The sequence below is a fragment of the Cryptotermes secundus genome, unplaced genomic scaffold (genome assembly GCF_002891405.2).
Source record: "Cryptotermes secundus unplaced genomic scaffold, Csec_1.0 scaffold1090, whole genome shotgun sequence".
Taxonomy (NCBI): Eukaryota; Metazoa; Arthropoda; class Insecta; order Blattodea; family Kalotermitidae; genus Cryptotermes; species Cryptotermes secundus.
Window position 1 is genome coordinate 1341781 of NW_019734379.1, and position 26106 is coordinate 1367886.

The 26106-nt window shown below is 43.6% G+C and overlaps 1 protein-coding gene across 1 annotated transcript in view; it reads right to left on the reverse strand.

The window, feature by feature from the left end:
- Positions 1 to 1122: 1122 nt before the first annotated feature.
- The window catches only part of LOC111868947, a 32184-nt gene continuing 7200 nt past the window's right edge, over positions 1123 to 26106 (reverse strand). The window contains exons 2-6 of the mRNA XM_033753250.1: positions 21978 to 24471; positions 18439 to 19588; positions 15755 to 15815; positions 5446 to 7462; positions 1123 to 3604 (exon numbers count right to left, since the gene is read on the reverse strand). Coding sequence (XP_033609141.1) covers positions 2429 to 3604; positions 5446 to 7462; positions 15755 to 15815; positions 18439 to 19588; positions 21978 to 24470 — 6897 coding nt within the window. The 5' untranslated portion in view covers position 24471 and the 3' untranslated portion in view covers positions 1123 to 2428. The remainder of the gene's footprint in view (positions 3605 to 5445; positions 7463 to 15754; positions 15816 to 18438; positions 19589 to 21977; positions 24472 to 26106) is intronic.

Genomic DNA, 26106 nt, shown 5'->3' on the forward strand with positions numbered 1-26106 from the left:
ATGGAGGTTAATACTGGGTTGTGGTCGTGTAGGTTGTGACATTGTGTAGCCTGAAAAATATGTACTAATATTTCGAGGTAACATACAGCCTACATTTTCAGGGTTGATGTTCACGGTGTCATTAGCTAGAACACCACAATCTGACAATATCTGCTAACAACACAAATTATGAAGCACCTCGCTGGGTATTTTTTCCGTCGTTCTGTTACTCCTTCTCCATTTGGTCCAATATTCCCAGAAGCTCCCTTTCCTCGTCAACACTTAACCGACGTTTACATAAAAGTTAGCATTACGTTTCATCTTACTAACAGACAGTAATGCCCACTTTGTGGCTTACTTATTAATGGCGAATTGGGCTGCGAATGTAGAATTTTGATGGAAGGGGGGGCATACGGTAAGACAGGGGTGTGCATCCCACTACATACGCACAGAACGTCACAAAATAGGGGCCGTCATGGCGAATTCTTAACAGCGGTAAAAGACACATCGACGTTTTCAAATAAAGAAACACTAGCACAATGCTTAACGGGATGGTACGTTTAACGTGGAATAAATCGAGACACATAACGAATATCTTTACTGTATTCGTATTATGAGAGGGGGTAGGTTTCCCCATGCACTTAGACCAGTTATTGGTCCATTGTGCTTCCCCCTTTTAATTTCTACTGTCGCCATACCCTACCGGTAAAGGTGCGTGCCATCAGCCACCGTAGAGCCAACGAGGTCGGCCCCCAGTACCTTGATGCTTCTCCCATCCACCAGAGACACTGGAGACTACTTGGGCGGGAAAGGGCCTGTAATTTAGCTCAGAGGTCTCCTAGAGACATGAGGTTCTTTTACGTGCCGTAAAGCTACGACACGGGACACACGGCTTAAAGTTCCCCGAATTTTTCCGCCCTTAAAAACTCCACGACCTCCGCCGGGTTTGAACCCGCGTACTTTGAGTCATGAGGTTGGAACGTTACCCATAGACTACGGAGGCCACTATATCTGTACTGTAACAAATATGTAATATGTTGAGCTAAATAGGTAAATGTGACGGTTAGTACAGTTCACTGTAGTTGATATCTTCAGCAGAGGACAGGAAGCGAATCGCGTTTTCTCCTTAAATCTAACATCAAAGATTACTACAAAACAATGTATAAATAGTTTCGTAAGCTTCAGCCAGTTATATTCCAACTTTAAAATGCGTAACAATATGCATGTTACAAGTATGAATAAAGCGTATAATGAACACAATTCAAATGACATGATATATTAAAATATACCTTATGTCAAATTTAAAGTATCTCTACAATTCTTACCAAAAAAAACAATATCATGCCTATTAAAAACAACTTGCTTGAATTCAGTATCAGTTAAAACAGCCTATATGTAAATTTATTTACAGCTCGGCTTCATTTATTTCGTTTTTCCCATTAAATAATATGCGCCGTCAGGCTTTGTAAATACAACATCAAACCAATGGAATTAAAGAAAAACAGTAAAGTCGAAATGAAACCGGAACATCGAGAAATTATCCTCAATGAGAGGATTGAGTGCAAAGAGATTTATATAACTGGAGCGCAATACTTCCTAGTCAGTGACATACTAAAACAAACGAGTTAAGTTCATTGTTCATTAAAATACTGAAGTTTTATATTTTTCTCTAAAAAGCGATGCTTAGTGACTTACCTCTCTCTTCCATTACGTCACAGAACTATATAAGTGTGTAAAATCTGTTAACAGATAAAAAAATATGTAACTGTCTTGTGTGATGCAAAAATAAACGTTTTAATGTAAAAACGTGAGGGAATATCATAATGGTATCTATACGTAATATATTACCATCAGTCAAAATTCTGGAATATACAAGAATAAAAACTGCGTTTAACAACGAATTCTAACATGTAGACCTAGCTTAAATTACATCATGAATCACCCGCATTAATAAATTATGAAAATATAACTCTGATATCTATACAAGTAAGGCGTTAAATTTTAGACGTAAGAAACATTTATCAAAAAGAACAGTTCCTTTCACTGAATACTTTACAAATTTAGAGTGACTTAATAATATTTCAGATTATTTAAAATTGTTTGTTTGCACGTGACAAACTAAAGAATTCCGACTCTCGTAAATGTCCTCAATATTCAGTAAGCTGTGGCTGTAAATGAAGCCGCGTTGCGCAATATGCCAACATTTAACGAGCATCTGCAAGAAGTGAAGTCAATGCAGTAGGAAGTCAGACATGGAATTCTATTTTTGTTGATTTCTCTAAAACTTTGTCATGAAACTTAGTTCGGTTCCTCTCAGTTCATATCGAAATGCAATTGATACTGAGAGCAACGGACAAAGGGAGACACTCATTTTAAAACACGCGAGTTAGTTAAGACAGTAAAATAACAAAACGAAGCGCCTTTCCCTCTTATGGTACAGGGCGAAACGTCACATTGAAATCGTTTGTTTAGAGGTTTGCTTCTTCCTTTTCCTCCGCGCGCCCTTTCCTCTCTGTGGCTGAGTAACAAGAATCCTCTTTTCCAACCACTTACAAAATAAAAAATATTTGTACACATGCCCCAAATTGCAGGGTGTCAAGCCATTTCTGTCCACAGCAGTCATGTTGGCACCCTTCTTAACGAGAGATTCCGCTACGGCAATACTACCTCCATACATCGCGACCATGTGCAGGGGAGTTCTCTTATTTACGTCTAAAGCATTCACGTCCGAACCTGCTTCTAGAAGGATTGAGCATGTTTCTGTGTGTCCTTTAGCAGCCGCGATGTGCAACGGTGTCCTCTCTTGAAAATTCATCGCTGAAATATTCGCACCAGCACGTATGAGACTTTTCATCATGGGGACGTTACAAAACTGTGCTGCGTAGTGGAGAGGAGAGTCTACTCTGTCCTCCAGACAGTTAACTCTCGCGCCTCGGTGGATAAGTAACTGCACTACGTACACGTGATTTTCCATTGCGGCCAGATGTAACGGAGTTACATTATAAAAATTAATCGGATCGACATGAACGCCTCTCCTAAGTAAGTAAAGGCAGAAAGCAGTTTTGCCTTGCCAGGCCGCTACATGCAAAGGGGTCGAACCCATGCCGTTCATGACTGCAACGTCTGAACCTGCTTGAATTAGCATTTCCGCCATGTCTTTATCTCCTATAATGGCGGCGTTAAAAAGGGGTGTATCACCATCAGCGTCAACAGCGTTTACATTCACTTTGTTTTCTATCAGTTGATTCACCACCACAAAATTTTCACTCATAGTTGCCATATGTAAAGGCGTGTTGAGGTACAAGTCTGTCAGGTTCGCATTTACCCCGTTTCTTAGGAGCATTAAACTGAAATTAACGTGTCCAAAATACAGCGACACATGCAGAGGTGTCATCTTGAGTGAATTCTGGACGTTTACAAAAGCCCCGGCTTTAAGCAGTGCCCTGCCGACATGTACGTTACCTCGTTCGGCGGCACAATGCAGGGCAGTGTTACCGTCAATGTCTACCCACTCTAGGCTGAATCCGTATTCCAGCAATAGACTGGTCAGTAAAGGGCTGTCAGTCCCTACCACTCTATGCAGTGTCAGCCTTCGCTCTTTTATAACGCCCTTCCATAAATAGTCCTGCAAATAAAGTTTAGATTCTGAAACTGGCACACAAGCCTTCCCGACTGCAATATTTCAAATATGCAGAAACATGCGGGATGATTCTAAATTATTGTCTGGGGTTCCGCGGCCTATAATTTCAAAATTGGAAAGAATGAAACCAAACTGCTAAAGGTATTTTAAGACGTGATTCAAAACGTTTTACTGCTTATAGAATCAAGACTGCGGAATGCTAAACAACCCCACGTGGCACGTAACGTGTCCAAGCGGTACTCAGTTCCCTCCAAATTCTCTCCAGTATTTGCGGCTAACTGTTTCGATCGCAGACACAGTTCTGAGCTTCAGTTCATGGACGGAGGTCACAGAGGTCTTGTAAACAAGGAGGAGCTCTAGCGGCGTAATATCGGGCGAGCGCGGAGACCACGGAATTGGACCGACACGCCCAAACCCAGCGCGCAGGAAAATGCATGAAAAGAAATTCTAGGACAATACAAGCCCAAGGTGGGGGTGCTGCCAGACATCAATGCGGCGAGTACAGGGCTGCACACTTGCATTTTCCGTAAGCAGTTTCATTTTGTTTTCTCCGGTTTGAAAATTACAGGCCACGGAAACCCCGACAATAATTTAGAATCACATTGTACATACAACAAGACTGGGAAAGAAAAAACTCACCTTGAAGAGTTATATATTCTGGCATATAACGCCGTATGGTGCATCCTGTTGTGTGTCATAAATAAGACATACAAAGGTATATAGACTATGCAGTCTACACAACAATATTCTGTATTTAAAACAAAGAAGACACTAGTGGATCGACATTTGCTTTTATTTTTGTTTTTACAGACGCAACCTGTTTCGACCATTACACCGGGTCATCATCAGACTACAATTCCCCAGTTGTAGCTGTTAAATTGCAATTAATTATCATCTACTTCTTTGTTTTAAATACAGAATATAATTGTGTAGACTGCATGTCTTGTATATTTTTGTATATCAGGAATCGAACCCGCAACCTTCCGGCTTGTAGCATAGTGCCTCAAGCAACTACGCTACGGCGTGGAATTGGAAAAATTAAAAGACACAAAAAAAAAGAAAAATGGGGGAGAGGAAATGCTGAAGACGACGGAGAAATAAAAAGAAAGTGTGTATACGGAAGAGAGAGAAGGTCTGGAAGCAGAGGCGGACGGATTATGACATGGAAAATGAGAAACCTAAGGAAAAGGAAAAGTGGGAGATACAAAAAATATTGTCTTTTATGTCATCTCCACAGATGAACCTCTTCCTATTTCTTCCCGTGTCTTCGGTCTGAGAGAGTTACAGCAACGCGGGGTCAACCACGGCAAAGAGATCGCCAGGGAGGTACAAGAAACGGGGACGCAAAAGCTAAACCGGCTACTGTAAGACTCACTAAAGCAAAGTTTAAACCTGAAATTCTCTTAATATAACTTTATATTGTCTACTGAGTTCGTGAGAGAAATTGCTACACAATAAAATAAAAACGTTCTTTATACTTATGATTATATGCCTTTAAAATATGTTCTCTTCTTCGTGTCTTTTTAAATATAAATGTATCCCATATTAGTAAAAAATTCTAAGACATTTCCTTTAGAAAGGTAAGTACAGGCGGGTGCTCCAAGATACAATGTACTTCATAAGTCCTTCCGGAAAACCCGAAAATAATTTAGAATAATTCTCTAGACCAAATATATGGCTACAAGGTTTTGTGATTCTAAATTATTGTCGGCATTTCCGGAGAAGCTTATGAATTGCCCTGTACGTTGCCTTGAGCCCACCGTTCTTTTAATTCCGGGTCCTTCCCTGGAGCCAGCTCAAGGAGAAGCACGAGACGCAGTACTTACATGCTGACGCTTCCTTGTTGCCAGGGTTTCCTCTATCATCTCGCACTCTAAGTGTGGTTGCCTTTCCAACGTGTCCAATATTAACTTGCGATAACCGTCGAGGACCTCGGCACCTTCGACCATTTCTTCATTCAAATCCCCGAACAGTGGAGGACCTTCATTGTAAACCATGATTTTCTTCTTCAGCTCCGTCTGAGATTTTACCAACAGAGACATCTGTTCTTCCACGTCAGTAACAGCAGATCTATCTTCAACTAGCTCCTCATTTGCCTGGCCTGTAACCTCACGTCCATCTCCAGATTTTGCTTTGCCCTCATTTTTGGCTTTCAATTTTTCATATTCACTTATCAAATTCTTATACGACCGACACAAATTTCTGTGTTTGTTCATTTCACGTTCAATGTTAAAGGTCACCTCTTCATATTTTCCCAGCAACTGCTGCGCATAATCCTTTGACGTTTGTAGAGTCATTAAAGTTACGTTGAGATCCTCTTCTAATTCATGAATTCGCTCCCTGAAAGACTTTTCCTTCATAAGTGTCTTCCGCAATGCTGTGTCCAAGTGCAGCATTTGACTTTCGAGCCGACACTTGAGACCAGTGACCGCCTGCAGTTCGCTTTCAAGCCACTTTATGTCCAGTTTGAACGGTTTTAGGATAACCTCGATAGTTTCCTTGAAATATTCACCTACTCCTTTCTTCAGATCAGTCGGCATCCTCGCATTCATTCTGACTTCAATAGCGTGTGTAATCATTTCCAGCGAATCGTTTGCGACGCTTTGCACTAACTCTTCTCGATTGTCTGCTTCTTCAGAAAGCATTTTGTCCAGTTCGTCAGACTTCCAGTCTGAAGTATTCGGTTGAGATTCTTCAAAATGTCCCACCGTTTTGGCCATTTTTGATTCGTAATCATGGTTTAGCTCTTCTTCTTCTTCAGCCTTACTTTGTACCACCTCCTCTTGGATCCGTCCTGCTTCAGAAGTCTGTCTGACCAATTCTTTTGAAAGATCTGATCCAGTAGCCCCGAGAGTCCCAAGCGCTGCCTCCAACTCCGTCGTTTCTAATGGGTAACAATGTTCTTTTTCTTCTTCCATGGACACAGTCCTTGATTCCTCAGCAATGTCTCGCTGCGGATTCTCAGTTTCTGCACAGTGCGTCCTTTTGTCCATGCCATGCACCACTTCAATCGGCGTCCCCGTTTCGGGGCCTTTATCTAAATCCACTAAATCTTTTGAGTCACTTCCTGCGATGTCCACAAACTGAATTTCGAATTCGTTGCTTTTTCGTTGAACATCTTCCGATTTTCTTTTATCTTCAAACCTAATTTTTCTCTCAACTTTCGGTTTCTTGTGTGCTTTTATCAGGTCTGTTTCCTCTGTCTCTTTAAGCTGTTCAACTTCTTGAATTAAAACTATCAGTTTCTTTCCACATTCATCCGTCTGTTGTTCCATCCTTACATCCTTGGCGTCTCTAAGCTGCTCATCCGCCTTCTCGCCTGCCGTTACTTGTCCAGAATCCTCTACCGTGTGGCCTTCAGATTGGTCAAAAAATCGTAGACTCGGTGATGGATGGTCAGATTTGTCATCTTCTATTAAATCTTCCGGAAGACTCGATTCCATTTCTGTTTGTTGCAAAGACTGAACCGACAGCTCTGACGCTCCTGAGATTTCCTCCAGGTATTTTGCTACCCGCTTTACTTGCTTTTCAAATTCGACTGTGATTTCTTCACTTACTACCAGACGTTTAGGTTCCGCAATCTCATCTACAGATTCATTCTGCCCCTCCAAGGCGCCATGGGACACTTCTATAACTGTTATCTTCTCTCGCACTTCCAAGCTCGAAACAAAACTTCCCCGTCCCAGGACCTCATTGCACACAGAGTCTAGCATCTGAATCCGCTGTCTGAGGTGAATGAGCACCAGACTAGAGCGCTCGACGCGGCTTATCACTTGGTGCATTCGCAATTCAAGCACCTGAAGCCGAAATTCTAACTCGTGGACCATGTCATCCTCGGCCATTCTGAAAAATATTTCATACGAGTCATCAACTTCTATAATTGTTCATTTACTTGTTTAACGACGCTACCAGTAATGACTGTTACACAATGTCGAATGACAGAATGGCCGGCCAATAGTTACTGGAAATGATATAAAGGAAGCTCAGTTAGAGGTCCTGTAGCTGCATAAGTCTGCAAAGGCTAAGGAATTCTCCTCCAGTCACGCCCAGCATGAAGAGGGCTCCAAGGACACATAAGTGGGTATTCTCCGGCAATTTACTATCTCTCTATCTATCCATCTGTCTCTCTGTCTCTTTATCTCTCTACAGCCCTTGTGGGCCATGGCCGCTTTTTCAGTTTATTAATCTATACAGTCGGTAGGACTCCTTAGTCGGGGGATCAGCCCGTCGCAAGGCTGCTACCTACACAAAGAACAACACAAGAGAGAGTAAACGCACACAGCCTTTAATGGCTCAAGTGGAATTCGAACCCACAATCCCAGTGTTTGAGCAGGCGAAGACTGTTCATGCCTTGGACCGCGCGGCCACGGAGATCGGCTCAGCACTCTACTAAAATGACGGTATTATAGGGAAACGCACTCCTTTTGTCGCAAGTCGAATCAGGAAACATCTGTTTCAACGACGTGACACTCCAAAACGTCTGATCACTGTGTATGTAAGAGGTACAGTAGTTCCACCAACTCACAGGGAGTGTTACTACCGGAACATCGCTTTTGTTTTGTCGGCTTCTGGAGTCCACTTTAGTATCTCATGGTCTTTGTATGGGAGTAGTTCAATCTAGGGTGATTTCATATGAGATTAGTTGTGGACGAGGGCCGGGCCACAGCTCAAGCGGTTACTCGCGGGTTTCCCACCGCGGTGACCCAGGTTCGAGCCCATGTCAGGGAATGTGTGCTTTGTGATGGACAAAGTGGCACTGGGGCAGGTCTTCTCCGAGTACTTCGCTTTACCCTGCCAATTCTCATTCTACCGACAGCTCCACATTCACCATCATCTATCACCCGGGGCTGGTACAATACGCCAATTAATGACCCACGTACCAAGTAGACACAATCTCACCTCAACCCAAGGAACTAAAATAAAAATAATGGTGGACGAAGTGGTAATGGACCGGGTTTTGTCTCCAGCATTCTTTGATTTTCCCCTCCTAATCATAAATCCACAACTGCACATTTAATAAAGAAGGATTAGCAATAAACGGAAAACATATTAATCGAAATAACATACTTTGCCATGATGCCTCAAAGACAGGAATAGCGGAGCCAGAAGAGATGGCCGTTGCTAAAGAATGGTTGCGTAAACACGTTTCCAAGGCGACAGAAACAGTTCTATGCGACCCGTGTCGGGGTTACGTATGGATTGTCATCCTGGAAAAAGAAAAATTGCGATTATAGATGACATGTATTATTAATTCTGACAGCAGTAAATGACAGACTCGTCCTCTCGTCAGATAGGGCACCCACGTCGACAAAACGGCAATGCCTGACAGTAACAAAAATCTGGTCTTGAATTCCGGATGGGGCTTGACACCAAGACAGACTGGCCGACTTGGTACATGTCTATGAGAGAAGAAAAATTTTGGCCGTGGATCTCGATGAGACTGAAGTCAGGAATGACTATGCTGGCGAAGCCCAGTAGCAATTTAACCGGCCGACCGACAGGCAGCCAGTCCGGGTCAGAGGTTGTCAAGTTAACGCCAAGGGCGAAGGCATGGGAGCGGACGCAGAGAAATCTACGGCGGTGAGAGCCGTTACTAAGCAATGACGGGTGGAGACACAGCAGACAGAGAATACATGAATGAAAGAATGCTTAAGGGGTAGCCCTACATCGGCCCTTGCACGGCGACTTTCAACCATCTCTTGTGCATCCCCCTTCATTTCAACCCTTCAACAATCCTACACCTCCAATGATGTGAAGTACTTTCACGCGGTAGCGTAGTTGGTTGAGGGGCTATGCTACAAGCCGGAAGGTCGCGGGTTCAAGTCCCGATGAGGTTATTGGATTTTTTTCAGTTAACCTAATCCTTCCAGCCGCACTAGGCCCTGAGGTTTACTCAGCTTCTAACAGATTTTTTTTTTCCTTGGCACTACAGCCCCAGTGGGCCTAGGCCTACCTCCATGAACTTCTCCGTTCACATCGGCTTTTCTAGATCTTAGACATACGGTAGGACTCCTTGGACGGGTGATCAGCTCGTCGCAAGGCCTCTACCTGTACACAAACACAGAAAAACGCATATAAACATCCATGCCCTGAGTGGGATTCGAACCCACGATCCCGGTTTCCGAGCGAGCGAAGACAGTGCATGCCTTAGACCGCTCGGCTACCGGTACCGGCTCTAACAGAAATTAATACCAGGAATTAATTAAATAACTTTCTGGGGAGTAAAGCGCGGCCGGCGCGTAAGGCTGACAACCTCACCGTCATCTTTGAGCCGAATGTCTAGATAGTGTGGGACCCTCAACGTTTCACAACCCTATGGGCCTTCACGGCCTGGTACAGGGATAGCTTTGCTTTACTTTACTTTACTTTACTTTACTTTACTTTGTCCTTGCCTTAGTGAACTGAAAAGAGGATGAATAAACGAAGGCGTTACCATTGCATGCAGTTCCCGGCCGTGACATAGGTCAGGCGGTTAGTCGCCGGCTTCGAGACCGGGTCAGGTCATGTGGGACTTATGGTGGACGAAGTGGCGCTGGGGCAAGCTTTCTCCAAGTACTTCGGTTTCCCCTGACAATTTTCATTCCACCAATCGCTCCACAATCACACTCATCATCTGGGGCTGGTATAATATGCCAGTAGTGGCCACAGTAGCAAGTGAACTCAGTCTCACCCCACTAAGAATAGAAAAGTGTGCAATGAACATGGATAGCAGTCCAAACCCCGTTACAGTCACTTAACACGTGATAATGCTTCCCGGAGTTCTACACAGAATTAGAGGCGAGAATCGGTAGGGGAGGGACAGGGGACTATGCAGACCATGTAAGTACAGTGATCAAGACTTGCGACCTAAGTAGCAATGGAAATGGCCGACTAGTCGAAACGCGCCTACTAGTAAAATTTAAAACAATTTGTTGTGACAGGCAGAAGCATTGATCCCACTGACCCTCCATCCCCGTCTAACAGACACGCAGCTGGTTGCAAAGCAGGAAATTTCTCTATAAATGGGAAAATTGCAAATTGCATGTGAACTGTGACACAAAGATGACTACTGATCTGGTCTGCTGTCGGTTCTAATTAATGGCTGTTGTGAATATGGTAATGGACCATTGAGATCCATGAGAGCATGAATTCCTTAACCTTCAAAGAATGACCACACAACAAACAAACAAAAACTCCGTGGCCTGTATTCCGCAAGCGAACTATACCGACCGAGCGACCGCCGCTTTCGGCGAAGTTAGTACCAACTTTTGCGGATAGAGGGTGTCGCGTAGTCAGTGTAACGGTTCCCCACTGCCGTTAATCTCGGTTTTCTAGACCCGGAACCGCTACTTCCGTGAAATAGCTCCTCAATCATCCTTACGAGGCTGGGTATAAACCGATCCAGACTCATTAGTTCTCAGAAAATCTGGTATCGCCGAGAATCGAACCCGGGACCTCTGGATCTGTAGCCAGGAACTCTGGCCACTAGACCACAGAGGCGGTCGAATGACCCCACACCATGCTGAATAGTTAACTATTCAGTTAAACGGCATATGGTTGGCGTATAATGACACTTACTCCGTGGCCTGTAGTCCGCAAACGAATAATGATATACGGACGATTTTACCAGTTTTGAGTGTATGAGCCTTCTTAAGGAATGTAGGCTGAACATCAGAGGGTATGGGCTGGATCCATCTGGCACAGGATAGGGACAAGAACACGGTATTGAATCTTATGTTTTAGTATAACGCTAGGAATTCCTTGAGCAGTTGAGCAATGAACGTCTCGGCTCCATGGAGTTAGTCGACTAGTTATTCGAGAATGTCGCTAATTTATTTTGAGTCTAATTTTGTACTTTCCATGTTCTATTGTAACAAAATTAAGGAAACATAAGTTTTGACCCTCCCAATGTATTGTGACATGGCGCCTGAAAGCCCGGATAATGGAGCCAGAGCAAGATGTCCGTTGATAAACAACGGATAAGTTTCAGTAAAAATTTTACCCGGCAACAAATACACACGGAACAATAGGAGAATTGTTGGACGCGTCTTCTTTATGCGGTCCAAGTCGTATGAAACGAAAGTAGATCGGTTCTTCATAGAACTTGTTTTCTTCAAAATCCAATTTAGTAATATAAACTCATTTAAGTCTAGGGCTACCTGGTGACCTCGTTCTTTCTGGCTTTCCTACCAAAACTCTGCATATACATCTTGTTCTCTTGTTAAGATGTTTCAAGAAAAGGTGTAGCAAATTAATATGTGTCCAACTGTTTTCATGTAAAATATATATTATATTCGATGGCCATGGACAGAAGTGGAGTCCTGCGGACAATCCAATTATATTTATTTATTTATCTGCGGTTTATTTAACGACGGTGTGACCTCAGATGATTTTGTAGGGTCGAACAGTTATCACCGAAAAATGTATTGGAAAAGATTCGGAAGCAAGAGGCCTTAGCCTTAAAGAAGCACCATGCCGGCATTCTCCTGAACTGAGGAAAATCACGAAAAAAAGCTGCTACTTCAACATCCTCTCCTGTATTCCAACAGAAACTTCCCGAATGCAGACGACAAAGTTACCCCTTGAGCCACGTGATTTCAGCCTATGCACCGGGATATAGGTTTCTTCGAAATAAGACGAGATAACAGACGGACAGACAGACACAGTCTAAGAATTATGCATGAAAGTTGATAACCTCATGCAAACAAAATATAGGAAGTAGTTGCCCGTTTCAGTCCAATATAAATACAATTTGTATTCACACACACAGTTCCTTGTATGTTTACATTGCGGTCTTCTTTGCTAAGATGCCGTGCATTGGCGGATGATTACCATTGCATCGGAGTAAAACCTAGTCAACATCCCTAAATTTCATTCAGATAATACGTCCTATGCGTAAAATGTAAAGTTGTCCCTGTGCTTAACTAATTAAGCACTACAGCATAAAGGCGAATGAAGGGATGGATATTTTTTTTTTCCTTGGCACTACAGCCCCAGTGGGCCTAGGCCTACCTCCATGAATTCCGTTCACTTCGGTTTTTCTAGATCTTACACATCCGGTAGGACTCCTTGGGCGGGTGATCAGCTCGTCGCAAGGCCTCTACCTGTACACAAACACAGAAAAACGCACACAAACATCCATGCCCTGAGTGGGATTCGAACCCACGATCCAGGCTTCCGAGCGAGCGAAGACAGTGCATGCCTTAGACCGCTCAGCTACCGTGACCGGCGGGATGGATATATATAGATCCACATTTTCTTGATCGTGACACTAGTTGGAGGTGAGTGGTCAGCTTCACGTCCCGGCCGATTTACCCCGCTGGACCCCAGATCTGGTTTGGACGACGTGAAGAAAAAAACTTGACATTATCTGGTCTCGAACTCCGACCCCTCAGTCGTCCAGCCCGTAGCCAGTCGCTATACCGACTGAGCTATCCCGGCTCTCAAGACCTATGGATTCGTAAGCAAATCTGAACTGGGTATGCAAGCGACAGTAATACAGGAAGAATGGGAAATATGCAGACAAATTTGATGGTTACCTCTGATTCTGTCTGCATGCAGTATATACCGTAGTTATGTCGTGGGAGGCGTCACTCACAAGCAACTTTCCGAAATTTGTTTGCCTCCTACATAATGTCAACAAACACAGATTGCCTAGTACGTTCTATGGGACGTTACGGATTCATCAGATGGTCACAAAGAGGAACGTTTCACATATCCATATGCAAAAAATCAACATTGATATGGGGTGGTTTCTACAAAGACTGCCAATACGTAACGCAAGTTTGACAGTTTCACGAAGAGTCCTTATAGTAGGGTGACCATTTTATATTTGAAATTAAGACTTCTGTACCTTGTGAGAGAGCTGTTAACGTAACAAAATTCCGAATTCAGAAAACCACATGCCCAATCACGATACTATATAAATTTGTTACCAGTTTTAAACTTAATAATAACAAATATTTTTTCCTCGGTTTATTCATATTCATCTAACTCAGAATGTTATCCTTATATCCACAACATTCCTACATTAACATGTCACCAGTTCGTAAAGAAACACGTTAAGTGCACTTCGGTATTGTACCTGTAGCGAAGGAGTCCGCAGAGGTCCGAAAGGCGCACAGTAACAAGTGCATACACTGGCTCTAACACGAATGATCGCAGTGCTCTTGTCCGTGGTTACTTCACAAACCCAGCTTTGTTTACCGTTTCAAGGCTGCTAAGAGACAAATAAATCCCTTCTCTTTCCCAAACTGTATGATAGGATAGCTCAGTCGGCATGGCGACTGGCTATGGCCTGGACGACCGAACAGTCAAGAGTTCGAGTCCCGGTAAGGTAAAGAATCTTATTTTCTCACCATCGTCCAGACCGGTTCTGGGGCCAACCCAGCCTCCTATCTAATGGATACTGGGGGCTCTTACCCTGGGAGTAAGGCGGCCAGGGAGAGAAGCTGACTACTCACCACCAACTAGTGCCGAGGTCAAGAAAACGTGGATCTATACATCCACTCCCACATACGCCCTCATGGCGTGGTGGTTAACTAATTTAGCACAGGAACAACTTAAATAAGCAAAACTGCAGTAACAGAGGGAGCCCCTAAATGTACAACTCACTGCTCGGCAATCCACTGGCCGGTTAATGTGGCCTGAGGTCGAAGTTCAGGAAAGAACAAATAAACATTTCCAGACCTCCATAAAGATCACTCGTCCTATCATACTAACTAGCCACAATTGTACATAACAGAAAAGTACTTATTTAGGATTTGAGGGTCTCACATCAGTGGTTATGGAGTGTTCTACCTTCAGGGATATGGCGCCGTGTAGAATAATCCATGCAAAAAACCAGCGGAAAGTCACCTTCTTTCCGCTGGTTTCTTGCTTGGCTTATTCTTCAACCCTGAAGATGGAGGCGATATGTTCCTCCGAAACTTCGTTTGACTTTCAACGGACTTCACCGCGTTATAACCCAGAAGACAGAACTCTTCAACTTTTGTTTGTTATCAAACGTAACTTCCTTACTTTGGGTTCCACTTCTTGCCATCTGTGTCGAACTGATACAATAAGGAGAAGAAGAATATTGACTGCATTTGCACACGGACGTAAGGAGTGGTGCACAAAGTCAGAGCTACAGAGTGCAACAGGACGCTGCAACATAATATTATGTAACTTCCTTACTGTCGGATCAGCCACGTGGTGGTTCTCAGAGCCCAAGCCCCTATGAAAGGAGTCTAGTCTAGGCTCTCACGCACTTCTGACGGTAACAGTGAATATTATAATTTTGGAGGGGGGGATCTGAAACTTTTCATTTCTATTGAGGAAGCCTCACACTAGAGCCTACAGACCCACTTACGTAGCAAACTAAGCCGAGTACCCGGCCACAACATAATAGGTCCTCACGTGGTCATTAAATCGACCGTTTTTATGGAAACCGAAAATTTATTACTGTGATCACACGACCGCCCATTATACCGTATCCTGGGCCAGTCGAATCAACTTCTCACGCTCCATTTTAATAATATTCTCTCATCTATGCATGGAAGTTCCAACATCTGCTACCATTCATCACCTTCCCAACCCATCCTCCTCTAAAGAATATTTCATGTAACCAGAGCCGGTCTGGACGATTTGGAGAAGTGAAAATTATTGACCCTACCGATACTCGAACTCCAACCCCTCAGTCGGCCAGCCCGTAACCAGTCGCTATACCGATTACGCCACGCCGATGTTTCTAGGTATTTGATTTCCATTTCCTGATTCATTCAGTGCGTATAGTTTTTTTTAATAAATGAAAAGAAATACACAATATGTACGTCTTTTTATTCATTAAAATCTATACGCACTGAATGGTGTGTGCGGGTATATTTAAAGTGACCTCTGCTTCGTCAGTGACCAGATAATAAATCTTCAGTGTATCTATCTATTGATCTACAGCCCTCTGTTGGACCTTGGGAGTCTTTGCAGTTTCTTAATCCTATACACAGTCGGTAGGACTCCTTGGACGGGGGATCAGCCCATCACAAGGACGCTGCCTACACACAGATATCCATGCCTTGAGTGGGATTCAGACCCACGATCCCAGTGTTTGAGCGGACGAAGACGTTTCCTGCCTCAGACTACGCGGCCACAGAAATTGGTAAATCTGCGATGTATATTTACCTTAAGTTTCCGCTACGTTCGTGTCCCTGCATGACAGGTCCTAGGGCCAACTGTAGGATTTCTGTATTAGTAAGGAAATGACTATTCACCTGCGCATGGGAAGGCGTTGAACGGGTAAAAGGGAAACTAGCAAAATACGTAACAGTCATGCTGGCCGCGCCATAGCTCAAGCGGCGGCCCGGTTTCGAACTCGGGTCTGATCAAGTGGGATTTGTGGTGGACAAAGTGGCGCTGGGGCGGGATTTCTCCTGTCATGGTCCTGTCTTCATTCCACCAAATTCTCCATCATCATAATCACCCGGGGCAGGCTACAATAGGCCAATCAGTGGCCACCGTGCCGTGTGGATCCAGTTGGACTCCACCCCCCACTAAGGGAATTAAAAAAAAACGTTATGCTAAATTGGCAACAATGATAACTGATAAATGCTGAAATTTCCATATCCGGAACATATTTCTAAGTAGGCATCAGAGGAACAAATGCTTTCCAAATATATTGAACACAGAAATTGTAACAAATAATATATATTGGTATAAGGGACAAATATTAAGCACTATAAACAATAGTAAAATTGTGGGACTTGAGGTTCTCACAGTGGCAACTCTAGAGAGTAGATCTTCCGGATTTTAGCCTCTTTATTGCTTGTTTCTTGCTGGGCAAATTCTTCGACCATGAAGTTCGAGGCGACATGTTCCACCAAAATATCGGTGGATTCCAAAGCAAGGACAAGGCAACCATTTTCTTTATGGGGAATTATAGCTTCATCTTTAATAAAGAACAAAAAATGTAATTCTGTTCCTGAAATCTAAAAATGAAAATCAAGCAATGTATTAGCAAATTTAATGATCATTTCAATATTAAAATGCACCGGGTGACAATGTCGATCTCATAGGTTAGAAAAACCCGTGTAATGAACATAATTCAAATGACATTTATTAGAAAGTTATCCATAATGCCAATTTTGATCTCATTCTACAATTCATATAGAAAAAGTAACGTTAAACCTCTTACAGACTGAACTTATTATCTGAATTCATTGTTCACTGAAACAGCAAAAGTAAAATTACATGACATATTTGTATACATAATACAGGTTTCTCTATTTACAGTTTGTCTTCATTTATTTCACATTACAGTAGGACCTCAGTAATTCGGACTAATTTGGAGGGAACCTTTGTCCAAATTCGTGAAAGTCCGAATTATAGAAATGCCCACAGAGAATTTGTCCAGGGAAGTTATCAAATGGACTTTATGTGTCTTTTCAGGTAATACAACTTTATTTTGAAACTTGAACATCTCATGAAACAAATTTACTTGTCGCAAAATGTACAATGTAAGTTATGGCGTAAGTATTAAAAACGTACTTAGTACTACTGAGACCACATTTAAAAAAATGTACTTATTTTGGTTTTGTTTCTCTTTTCTGCTCTTCTCTCCCTGCATCTCGCTAAACGCGACAATGTGATCATCAAGGTCATAACGTGCAAACAAAGTTGCCCGAATTATCACGAAATCCGAATTAGTGAGGATGTACTGTATCAACTGAAAAACATGTATCTTTATGATTTCTTGATCAAACATGAATCAGTGGAGTTAGGGAGAAGCTGATAAGTGGAAACGGGACAAGAGCATAGAGATACTGGCAAATGCAAACAGAATTATGTCAGTCAGTGACCTAAGAAAAACTGGATTGCGTATTGTGAAGCTGTTTTTTCTCACCTGAAAAGCGATGCTTAGTGACTTACCTCTCTTTCTCATAACACCGCAGAAATATAAAATGTGTAAAATCTCTTAACAGAAAAGTGCAATGAATAGCTCTCCTGGGCGGCGCAAAGAGAAATCTTTCAATATAAAATTATGGAAACAAAACAAAATGGCATCGAAATAAAATATTGCACCATCAGGCGAAATTCTAGAATATACCAGAGTAAATGATACAATTAATTCTAACGTATAAGTCTTGCTTCAAAATACATCTTGAAACACCCGCATTAACAGTACATAACCATGAAAATATAAATCTGATATAAAGTCAGACAATATAATTTCTACGTGAGAGACATGTTAGTTATCTCCACTGAAGGCTTCACAATAAATTTATAGTGATATAATATTATGTGGAATTGTTTAATGTTGTTTGTTTCCACGTGACAAATTAAGAAACCCAACTCAAACACCCTATGGAGTACGTAGGTTACCAATGAGGCCGTGATTCAAAATATGCCAACATTTATCAAGGAGTACAATATGTAGGGTGTCAGAGGATTTTTTCAGTTGTACATCTGTTTAAAATTTTTCATAAAACTTCGCCGCTATCCTTTGATATAGAAATATTACTAGTACCACCTACTGCGGATCTGGTCAAATGGGATTTGTGGTGGACAAAGTGGCGCTGGGGCAGGTTTTCTCCGAGGACTTCGGTTTCCCCTGCCAATCTTCATTCCACCAAATTCTCCGTCATAATCACCAGGGCCAGATACAATAGGCCAATCAGTGGCCGACGTGCCTGCCAAGTGGACCCAACTGGACGCCCCCCCCCACTATTTAATTTAATACCACCTACTGAGAGCAACGGTCAAAAGAATATACTCTTTTTAAAAACATGAGTTAATTACGCTAATAAAAAACATCCCTCAAACTTCTTGGCATATTGTAAAACAGCACACTGAAGGTGTTTATTTCTTGCCACGCCTGCTCCTCTTTCTGACTGAGCCCTTCTCTCTCCGTCCATCACGCGCAAAAATCTCTTCTTCCAGCCACGCGGCAAATTCCACGTTTTTGAAAGTATACCCCAAATCGAAGGGTGTCAAGCCATTTCTGTCCACAGCAGTCACGTTGGCACCCTTCTTAACGAGAACTTCCGCTACGGAAATGCTGCCTCCATACATCGCGACCATGTGCAGAGGAGTTCTGTCCCTTTCGTCTGAAGCATTCACGTCTGATTTTGCGTTTATAAGAAGTGAACATGCCTCCGTGTGTCCTTTAGCAGCTGCGAGGTGTAACGGTGTCCTCCTTAGAGCATTTACCGCCGAAACATTCGCTCCAGCACGTAAAAGAGTTTTCATCATGGGGACGTTACCGAATTTTGCTGCGTAGTGGAGCGGCGAGTCTGTTTTCTCATCCAGACAGTTAACTCTCGCGCCTCCAGTAATGAGTAACTGCACAATATCACCTTCATTCTCCATTGCAGCCAGATGTAACGGGGTTACGTTCTGTGAATTCATAGGATCAACAGGAACGCCTTGGTTAAGAAGAAATATGCAGAAAGAAGTACAACCTTCCCAGGCAGCTGCATGCAGAGGGGTTGAACCATAATTGTTTATAGCTGAAAGGTCTGCACCCTTGCTCGCAAGGACATTCCCCGTTACCTCATTACCACCAATAGCAGCGTTGAAGATCGGAGTGTCGCCGTCAAGATCAGCAGCATTGACATCCGCTCCCTTCTCTATCAATGCACCCACAACAATGGCACTTCCTAGCAGAGCCGCCAAGTGTAGAGCGGTATTGTGACTATCGTCCAAGAGAGTCACGTCTGTCTGACTTCTTAGAAGCATCAAACTGAAATATATGTGCTTATGATACAACGCCACGTGAAGTGGAGTCATTTTGCGTGAGTTTTGCACGTTTACATGAGCCCCGGCTTCAACCAGCGCTCTGCCAACCACCGCGTTGCCGTTCCTGGCGGCATAGTGAAGAGGAGTATTACCTTTCCTGTCTTCTGCGTTGGGGCTGGCTCCATATTCCAATAACAGTTTAGTCAGGACAGGGCAGTCTCCTCCTACTGTTTCATGAAGTGACAAGTTCTGCTTGTTTATTACTCCCTTCCAAACATAATCCTGTAAATACAGTTTCGATCATGAAATTTGCGTACAAGCAGACTGCACGGGAACATTACTGATAGAGGGAAACATATACAGAGTGTCCCAGGAGGAAAGATCAATATTCTGGTAGGTCCATGTATCGGTCATTCTAAACAAAACAGTGTATATGTACAGTACATGTGTCCTATTCCGAACGGTGTCCGAGGTAGAGCTATTTCACTGTACACTGCAGAGACGAGCAACACGCCATGTCCTCACACGAATTGCAAAGTGCATTGATGCTTACGGTGGAATTTTCGGAAATGTATTGTACTAAGTTAACTGTGCCAACTTTGTTACTTGAACAGTAAATACCGGTATTAGAAACAGTACGTAATGTCTCTTTCTTACCAACAGTTTTGGAACTGTACAGTGAAATAGCTCTATCTCGGAAACCGTTCGGAATAGGACGCACGTGTATATATACACTTTTTGGCTTAGAATGACCGATACTGTGACCTACAAGAATGTTGACCTTTCCTTCTGGGACACTCTGTATACAACGACATTTGTAAAAGCAAAGCGAAACCTGTGCTTTAAAAAAAGCGTGAAATCTTACACGGGACGTTAGAGTCTTATCACTGACTGAGGGTAAATAAGAGAACTGTTGGCTCAGCAGTGCTCCCCTCTGTCATTCTCAACAAGAGGGCGACCTGAACCTTTTCAAGCGCACAGTATGTTACTGTGACTATTTTGGTGATGGGGAATGCCACGCTTACATATATGAACAGCACTAATATGCCTTCCATTAATGCTATGAATAGGGCGCACTGGAATCAGAATCTGATTATACCCGTAAAGGTAAACGTAAAGCTGTCCTGTGTTTAATTAAGCACCACGCCATAAAAAGCATGGGGAGAAGTATGGCTCGCCAAAAGCCGCTCCCTAGCTCAAGCGGTTAGTGGCTGGCGGCCCGGGTTCAATCCCAGGTCTGGTCAAGTGGGAGGAATTTGTGGTGGACAAAGTGGCGCTGGGGCGGATTTTCTCCGAGTACTTCGGTTTCCCCTGCCAATCTTCATTCCACCAAATTCTCCATCATCACAATCGACCGGGGCAGATACAATAGGCCAATCAGTGGCCACCGTGCCGAGTGGACCCAACCGGACTCCACCCCCCACTATGCTAAAAAATGGCTCCACCATTCTTGACCTCAGCACTAGATGGAGGTGAATGGTCAGCTTCAGCCCTGGGAAAAGAGCACCCTCCACCCTTTGTATCGGAGACTGGGTGGGTCTCAGAGCCGGTCTGGACGCTGCGAAGTAAAGAAAAATCTCTTGCCCCTACCAGAAATCGAAATCCCAGTCGTCCAGCCCGTCGCCATACCGACTGAGCCATCCTCTGATTATACATGTTAATATTGTTTGCAGTAGTGTTAGTGAGTGTAGGAATAAAGCTCTTAGTTATGCTATTAATAATAACATTTTTTATTTCAGGGAGCGCCTATCCAATGGGACCTTACTTGGAGATGGTTTCGTTTACGTATATAGTTTATAATGGTTAGCTTATGTTTTTTTTATCTACTCGTTTGTTTGTTATCCTTTCTTTTGTTTGTTTTATTATGTTTTCTGTGGTTATATTGTTTTATATTTATTTTATTACTGAAGATAATCTTAATGTGTTGTTTGGTATAGCCGGCTTGATTGTTGTTGCTATCTCGGGGACAGAACTCTTCAGCTCGGGCACGCCGAAAGCAAACCCAGAGAGACATCCCTTTCTAGTCAGCCTTGTTACTAAAATGCAGTCATTAATAGTAAATTAAATGTAGAGCTTGGTCGGTATAGCGACTGGCTACGGGCTACCACTTGAGCTATGTTGAGGCCTTATTGAAAGGTTACGTCTTACGGAATAAAACACGGTGTAGTCCGATGAAATTCAACCGACACTTCGAAGCAACAAACCACCTCCATTTTCAAGTCGAAGAATAAGTCGAACAAGAAACCAGCATGAAAGAGGCAGGGACCAGACCTCGTGCATCGACTCCGAATATGGAGGCGATATGTTCCTCCGAAACATCTGCTGAGATTGAACGAACTACATGGCGTTATGTCCCAGAAGACAGAACTGTCAGTTTTAGATATGTATCACGTGACAGCTCTATGCACAGAGTGAACAGGTTTTCTTCCAAAAGTACAAGCGAACGCAGCACCCAAATTAGTACAAGTAAAGGCGGGGGTGGGGGGTGCTTCACACGGCACAGCGCCAAAACGGCATTTTACGGAAACAAACCATACAAATAATGCAAGGAGTATAATACAAATTCACTTTCCGAAATTTAGCCGAAACATTGGAACAGCGTAGGCCGATAACCAAGGAAAGATAGAATTATACATAGGCCTTAAGTGCAGAAGTGATACACAGTACTTACGTGTTCTCTCTTTTTTTTCGTCAGAATTGCTTCCATCGCCTTGAGCCTCGACAACGGGCTCTTCTTAATGTCCTCCAGAACCTCCATACGACATCTGTTGAGCGCCTCAGCGTTCTTAACCTTTTCTACCTTGAACTGTTGCACCATTGGCGGTGTTTGGAATACTATCTTAAAATTGTCCTTCAATTCCTTCTGGCACTGTGACACCAAAGCCATTTCCTGTCCCATGGCTTCATCAGCCAGTTCGTCCATCTCCTGCTCGCTCTCGGGGTCTAGCAGGTTTGTCTTCTCACATTTACCTCCGTGCTTTACTGTGGGCTTATATTTCGATTTCAATAGTTCATACTTGTTTCTCAAATTTCTGTAAGCCAAACACTTACGTCTGCGTTCCACTAGCCCCTTTTCAGCACTGACACTTACGTCGTAACATTTTTCAGCCAAGTCCAGTGCATAATTCTGATAAACTTTCTGCATTAAAGCCTCGGAATTAGCTCTCTCTTGAAATGCTTTAACCTGCTCTACTAACGAACTATTTTTTTTCGTTGTTTTCGTCAGTTCTGTGTACAACCGCCGAATTTCGTCTTTGAGCCTGTAGTTTACATGATTCTGTTCTGTCAGTTTGACCTCCAGCGCACGGATTGTCTGCTTCAACTCCGTTACAGAAGCGTCGACCAGTTTCGTAATGCAGTCACCTACAGATTTCCTCAATGCATATGGCATCTTAACATCCATTTTGTTTTTTATATTAATTGTGATCAATGTCAATGTCTCTTGTATCGCATTTTGTGTCACGTCTCTCTTCTCAGTTTCCTCAGGAAGTTGCATCCCCGAATCTTTCGAAGTATCCAAATTAACTGCTATGAAACTTCCCTTCACTGCTGACATCTCTAATTCAGAACCAGGTTGCTTCATTTCTCCTTCCTGTATTTTACTTCCCAGCGCTTCTTGTTCCATTCCTGTTTCGTCGGAAAGCCGGCTCCCGGATTTTTCTGAAGTATCCAAATTAACTTCCTTAGTGCCCTCATCAATTTTTGCCGGTTGTGATTTGTAACCAAGTTCTGTCTCTTCTTCGGCCTCTGTCTTCAATTGTAACACCTCTGCTCCCTTCACTCTTTCTGCACTGTTCCTTCTCTCCGCGTCTTCTGAAGTACCAAACCTACTTTCTTCAGTACACTCTTCCATTTTCGTCCGTACTGTTTCGTACTCTCCCTTTTCGTCTCCTTCCTGTGGCTCATCTTCTGCCACATCCTTTTGTTTTTCTGCCTCTTCACAGAGATGTCTGCTTGAATGATCTGAAGTACACTCCTCCAGGTTTTCGAGATCTGGTTTGCAATCACGGGAGTTCTCCTCTCCACCCTCTTTCTTATTTTTTACCATTTCCTTCTCTTGCCTTCCTTTTCCACATATCCGTCCATCTGGTCTGACTGAGGTATCGAATCTAACTTCTTCAATACACTCGTCTAATTCGCAAGTATGCTCATTCTCCTCCGAGTCCTCTGTCTTATTTCGTGAGTCGTCCCTTATGTCTGCTTCTTCAGAATACCGCCTCTCTAGCCGTTCCGACGTATCCAGCAGAGCTTCCTCCATATGTACCTGAATGTCTGTTGGTTGCGGAAAGACATGCCGTACCTCCTGGTCCTCATTCTCTGCATTACTTGAAACCACAACGTCCTCTATACCTTCTCCTTCATTACCGGCCTCACTCTGTGCCGCCTCTTCCTGTTTGCCTATCTCTTCAGCAGTCCGTCCCTCCTGATTGCATTCCTCTGCTTCTAATTCGTAATCATTTCCTTTCTCTTCATCACCTCTCTTGCTGTCTTCAGCCCCCTCTGCTAGCCTTACTCTTTCAGAAAGCTCTGTCCCAGGTTCTTTCGCGGCTTCCAGTTCGACAGAATCCTCTCCAAGCTCTGTGGTTCCTTGTCCGAAATGTTCCTGGTTCTCTGAATTTGCAGCTAAATCTTGAACCAATTCACCTGACTCATCTGGCTTCTCCATCTTCATCAGTTCTTCCTGTTCGCGATTTTCGTCTTCGAATTCTTCCCTCTCGTTCAGTGGTCCATGTTCCAACAGCCCATCGTCTTGTGTTTTATCTTCCCGTTCTCTTGGTCGATTCTCTATTGCTTCCAGTGAAGGCTGTGACAACCTTGATTCTAATATTCCCACAGAGTGTTCCGCAATATGTGACGATTTCTGTAATTCCGGTTCCGCTATTCCTCCATGTACAGATTTGTCTTCCTTCTTCACAGTGTCACCGAACACTTGTGTAGGTTTGGCTGTCTCATGTGAACTCGCATTATCTTGCACGTCCGCGTCAAAAGCACGCCTTCCAGCTTCCAGAATCTGTTTGCACCGAAGCACTAGCTTTTCAATCCTCGCAATGAGATGATAGAGCTGCAGATTAGATGCATCAAATCGGGCCACAAGATCGCCCATTCGTGCCTCTAGTACATGTAATCGTAATTTCAAGTCGGTCTTGGGTTGCTGATCAGCCATTCTGAAAATAAGGAACCAGATAAGGTCACAAATTTGTTCAAAATCTCATTTAATTGGCAACGCGATCAGTGGATAATGTTACATACTGGTGACGGATAACTTCTCTGCCAACAGGTGAAATGGAAGGTTAAATGGAGCGGTCTGGGCTTCATTTGGGATACATCTCGGCATCTGTCTAGTGGGATTGTGAAAGGCTAAGAAAATCCTTAGTCAGAATAGTTGCCGTACCGGCCGAGTTTCGAACCGGTCACTTTCCAATTTGAAGTCAGATATCTTACCGTTTGAGCCAAAATGCATGAACAGGGGCGGCCACACCAGGATACACATACTGAAAACCTAGTAACATTCTGAAACTCGCTCGTCCATAAACAGACATTTCACTCAATGGTTCTTAGCTTATCGACTACGTTCAATATAAAGTAAACTCCATGGCCTGTAGTCTGCAAGCGAACTATACCGACCGAGCGACCGCCGCTTGTCGTCGAAGTTAATGCAAACTTTACCGGATATAAGGCGTCGCATGGTCAGCGCAAAGGATCCCCATGGCCGTTAATCTCAGTTTTCTAGACCGGAGCTGCTATTTCCTTGAAAAAGCTCCTCAATTGTCATCACGAGGCTGAATGGACCCCATTCTAGACCCACTACTTCTCAGAAAGTCTGGTAGCGCCTGGAATGGAACCCGGAAGATTTGGATCTGTAGTCAGGAACTCTGACCACTAGACCATAGAGGCGGTCGTCGACATAAAGTAAATGGCAATACGCGTACAGCCCAAGGTCGTGATCAGATAAAGGGGTAATGTCGTGGATTTGAAAGTACTATCCCAACGTTCTATGGCCGTACCATAACTCAGTAGGTTAGTCGTAAGCTTCCCACAGCGGAAGGCCCAATTTCGAACCCACATCAGGGAAAGTAAAATTTATGGTAGGCAAAGTGGCACTGAGCAGGTTTTCTCCGAGTACTTGGATTTCCCCTGCCAATTCTCATTCCACCAACTGTTCCACATTAATTACTCATCTTATCATCGACGCTGTGTAGCCTCAATATTCACAGCGTCGTTAAGTAACACAAAACAAGATCCAACTGCAGAAATACGCAACGTTTCAGGACAGCAGAGATTCGAATCAGATAGAGATGTCTCTGTGATTAACGAAGCATCACACCATGATGAGGTACTTTCATTTTTTAAATTCGCATAGTCGGGGTGGAGTCCAGTTGGTTCCACTCGGCACGCCGGCCACTGATGGGCCTATTGTACCTGCCCCGGGTGATTATGATGATGGAGAATTTGTTGGAATGAAGATTGGCAGGGGAAACCGAAGTACTAGGAGAAATCCTGCCCCAGCGTCACTATGTCCATCACAAACGAGGTACTGTTGGTACAGCTCCACGAACTCTTTTAACCTCGACACTAGGTGGAGGTTCAGTGGTCAGTTTCATGCCCCTGCCACTTCACGTCGAGGGTAAGAGCTCCCGGTGTCCACTGGAGAGAATGCGTGAACCCCGTAGCCGGTCTCGACAGTGCTGAAGAGGTCAATAGCTTACACTACTGGGACCAGTACTTCGGTTTCCCCTGCCAATTCTCATTCTACCAAATGCCCCATACCCATCTATCATCCGCGGCTGGTACAATAGGTC